A 2,520-nucleotide genomic window follows, 5' to 3' on the forward strand; every position below is an offset into this window, starting at 1 on the left:
TTATGTGAGAATTTAATAGCATCCCACTAAACTATGCCTTGCAGCAGATAAAGGTACAAGCATAGGTACCTGGAGTGCAGCCATGGATATAATATCACACCCTGTGGCCCAAACTAGCACTGAGCTACAGGGGAAACACTGGAAAACAGAGATAAAGCAGATTTAAGCAACAGGAACTAGCTGGCAGATTGTATGAGGAGATGAATAACCCCTGCCAATCCCAGAAGCTGTACCTAGCTCTTCTTCTGTGGGCCTTCCTTTCCCCCTCTCCTTTCTACCAGGGCCATTTGGAGGCAGAGCAGTACTTTTTAGCATGGCTTGAAATTTTCACTCCACCCAACTGACACTGCTGCTGTGGGACACACGTGGTGGCACACCACTGCTGTGGGACACACTTGGTGGCACATTGCTGCTGTCGCACACACTTCGTGGCACTCTGCTGCTGTCGCACACACTTCGTGGCACATTGCTGCTGTCGCACACACTTGGTGGCACACTGCTGCTGTGGGACACACTTGGTGACACACTGCTGCTGTGGGACACACTTGGTGGCACACTGCTGCTGGCGCTCACACTTGGTGGCACCCTGCTGCTGTTGCACACACTTGGTGGCACACTGCTGCTGTGGGACACACTTGGTGACACACTGCTGCTGTGGGACACACTTGGTGGCACACTGCTGCTGGCGCTCACACTTGGTGGCACCCTGCTGCTGTTGCACACACTTGGTGGCACACTGCTGCTGTGGGACACATTGAGTGGCACCCTGCTGCTGTGGGACACACTTGGTGGCACCCTGCTGTGGGATACAAATGGTAGCACAGTCAGTGGCACACTGCTGTGGGACACACTTTGTTACACACCTGGTTGCACGCTGCTGTGGGACATATGTGGTGGCACACTGCTGCGGGGCAGAAGAGGTCACAAAGGAGTGCGAGACCCATTTGGTTGCACGCTGCTCTGGGACACACGTGGTCACACACCTGGTTGCACATGGCTGCTGCTGGGTGTATGTTGTCACACATTGCTGTGGGATGCACTTGGTTGCACACTGTTGCTGCGGGATGCCCTTGGTCAGGTACGGCTGCTGTGGCATGCACGTGGTCACATATCTGGTCTCACACTGCTGCTGGGGGGCATAGGCGGTCACACACTTGGTTGCACACTGTTGTGGCACAGCCTCAGTGGCACACTGCTGCTGTGGCACACACTTGGTCACACAAGGCTGCTGCAGCACACCCTCAGTTGCAAGCTGCTGCTGTGGCACGCAGGTTGTCACACACCGAGTTACATATGGCTGCTCTTGGATGTGTTGGGTCACACACTGCTGCTGTGGCACATACTTGGTCTCATACTTCAGCCGCGGCACACACTTGGTTACACACTGCTCATGGGAGAAGCTGGAGGACATGATCCGCTGCCGGGGGACACAGGGCGACAAATACTGTGGTGTACACAGTGTTGAGTGCCAGGTACGCGCTGGCAGATGTCTAGCAGTATACATTGGCGAGCACTTGATGGGGATGGGGTTCTGGTAGACTGGAGGGAGGCACTGGTGTAGGTAGCACGACATCTTGGTGAGGCTTTGGCAGGACTGGAATGGCACGTGAGAAAGCAGACCCTTCAGAGAGGCTGTTTCTTGCGGTCCTGCTGCCCGTGCCTCAGGACTGGCTTGTTTCACAGGGTGCTGGAGAAACGTCCCGCCTATGCCATGGTCTCAAAACCACAACAGCAGCAGCTGAAGACCCAACCCATAATTTTTGACTCTGAAACATAGCATCAAGTCAAACAGTAGGGAAATTCAGAGACACATAGCACCAAATATCTCCCGGACTGCAACTCCCTCCCCATCACCTGGACCTCCACTGGGGAGAACTAATCTTGGAAGTCAGCAGAGGAACGGCTCATCTCAAAGCTGTCTTTCAATCATTAAACCCAGTTTTCCCTTCCTCTGACCTCTTACTGATGCACTGAGGAAAAGGACCAATTCAGAAACAAGGTCTGAAGCTCTCGCCACATCTGCCATAGCAGGATAGTCAAAGAGCATCCAAGGATCCGCAGCTTGATCCCATCACACCATGGGCAGACAGAGGTCCACAGCTCAGTCCCAGCATCACAAAGTTCATGCTCATTAGGGAACCAAAGTCTATTAAAGGGGAGTGATACCACAACTCAACACAAACCTGTTTACAGCTCTTTCAGCATTACTGTTCCCTGATACACCAAAGCTGTTCTTACTGTTGTCAGGCACCCCCAAAAGCAAACAATAATAGCAGCACCCCAGTTACTGCTAACAACCTTTTCTTAAATTCTTCTGGATTGTCTTTTGGACTCAGAGGCCCATCTGCAGACACCAAGAGCACACTCCTTCCTACACCGCAACTAAAACCAACTCATTTTAAAAACTTCTCCCATAGACCATTTTTAATATGTAAAAAAGTAGAAATAAATCTGCATTTCAGCAGCTACAGAGGCTCAGCACAAACCAGACTTACCCAGCTCCCTGGTGAGAACAGCTCA

At 52.1% G+C, this 2,520-nt stretch overlaps 1 protein-coding gene across 1 annotated transcript; it reads right to left on the reverse strand.

The window, feature by feature from the left end:
• Positions 1 to 274: 274 nt before the first annotated feature.
• LOC104411359 (keratin-associated protein 10-7-like) lies at positions 275 to 1,573 on the reverse strand. The gene has a single exon (XM_010021755.1). It carries the CDS (start codon positions 1,571 to 1,573, stop codon positions 275 to 277), a length of 1,299 nt encoding a protein of 432 aa, XP_010020057.1.
• Between the last annotated feature and the right edge of the window lie 947 nt (positions 1,574 to 2,520).

This window comes from Nestor notabilis, unplaced genomic scaffold, assembly GCF_000696875.1.
Source record: "Nestor notabilis isolate BGI_N333 unplaced genomic scaffold, ASM69687v1 scaffold6189, whole genome shotgun sequence".
In the NCBI taxonomy this organism is placed as follows: domain Eukaryota; kingdom Metazoa; phylum Chordata; class Aves; order Psittaciformes; family Psittacidae; genus Nestor; species Nestor notabilis.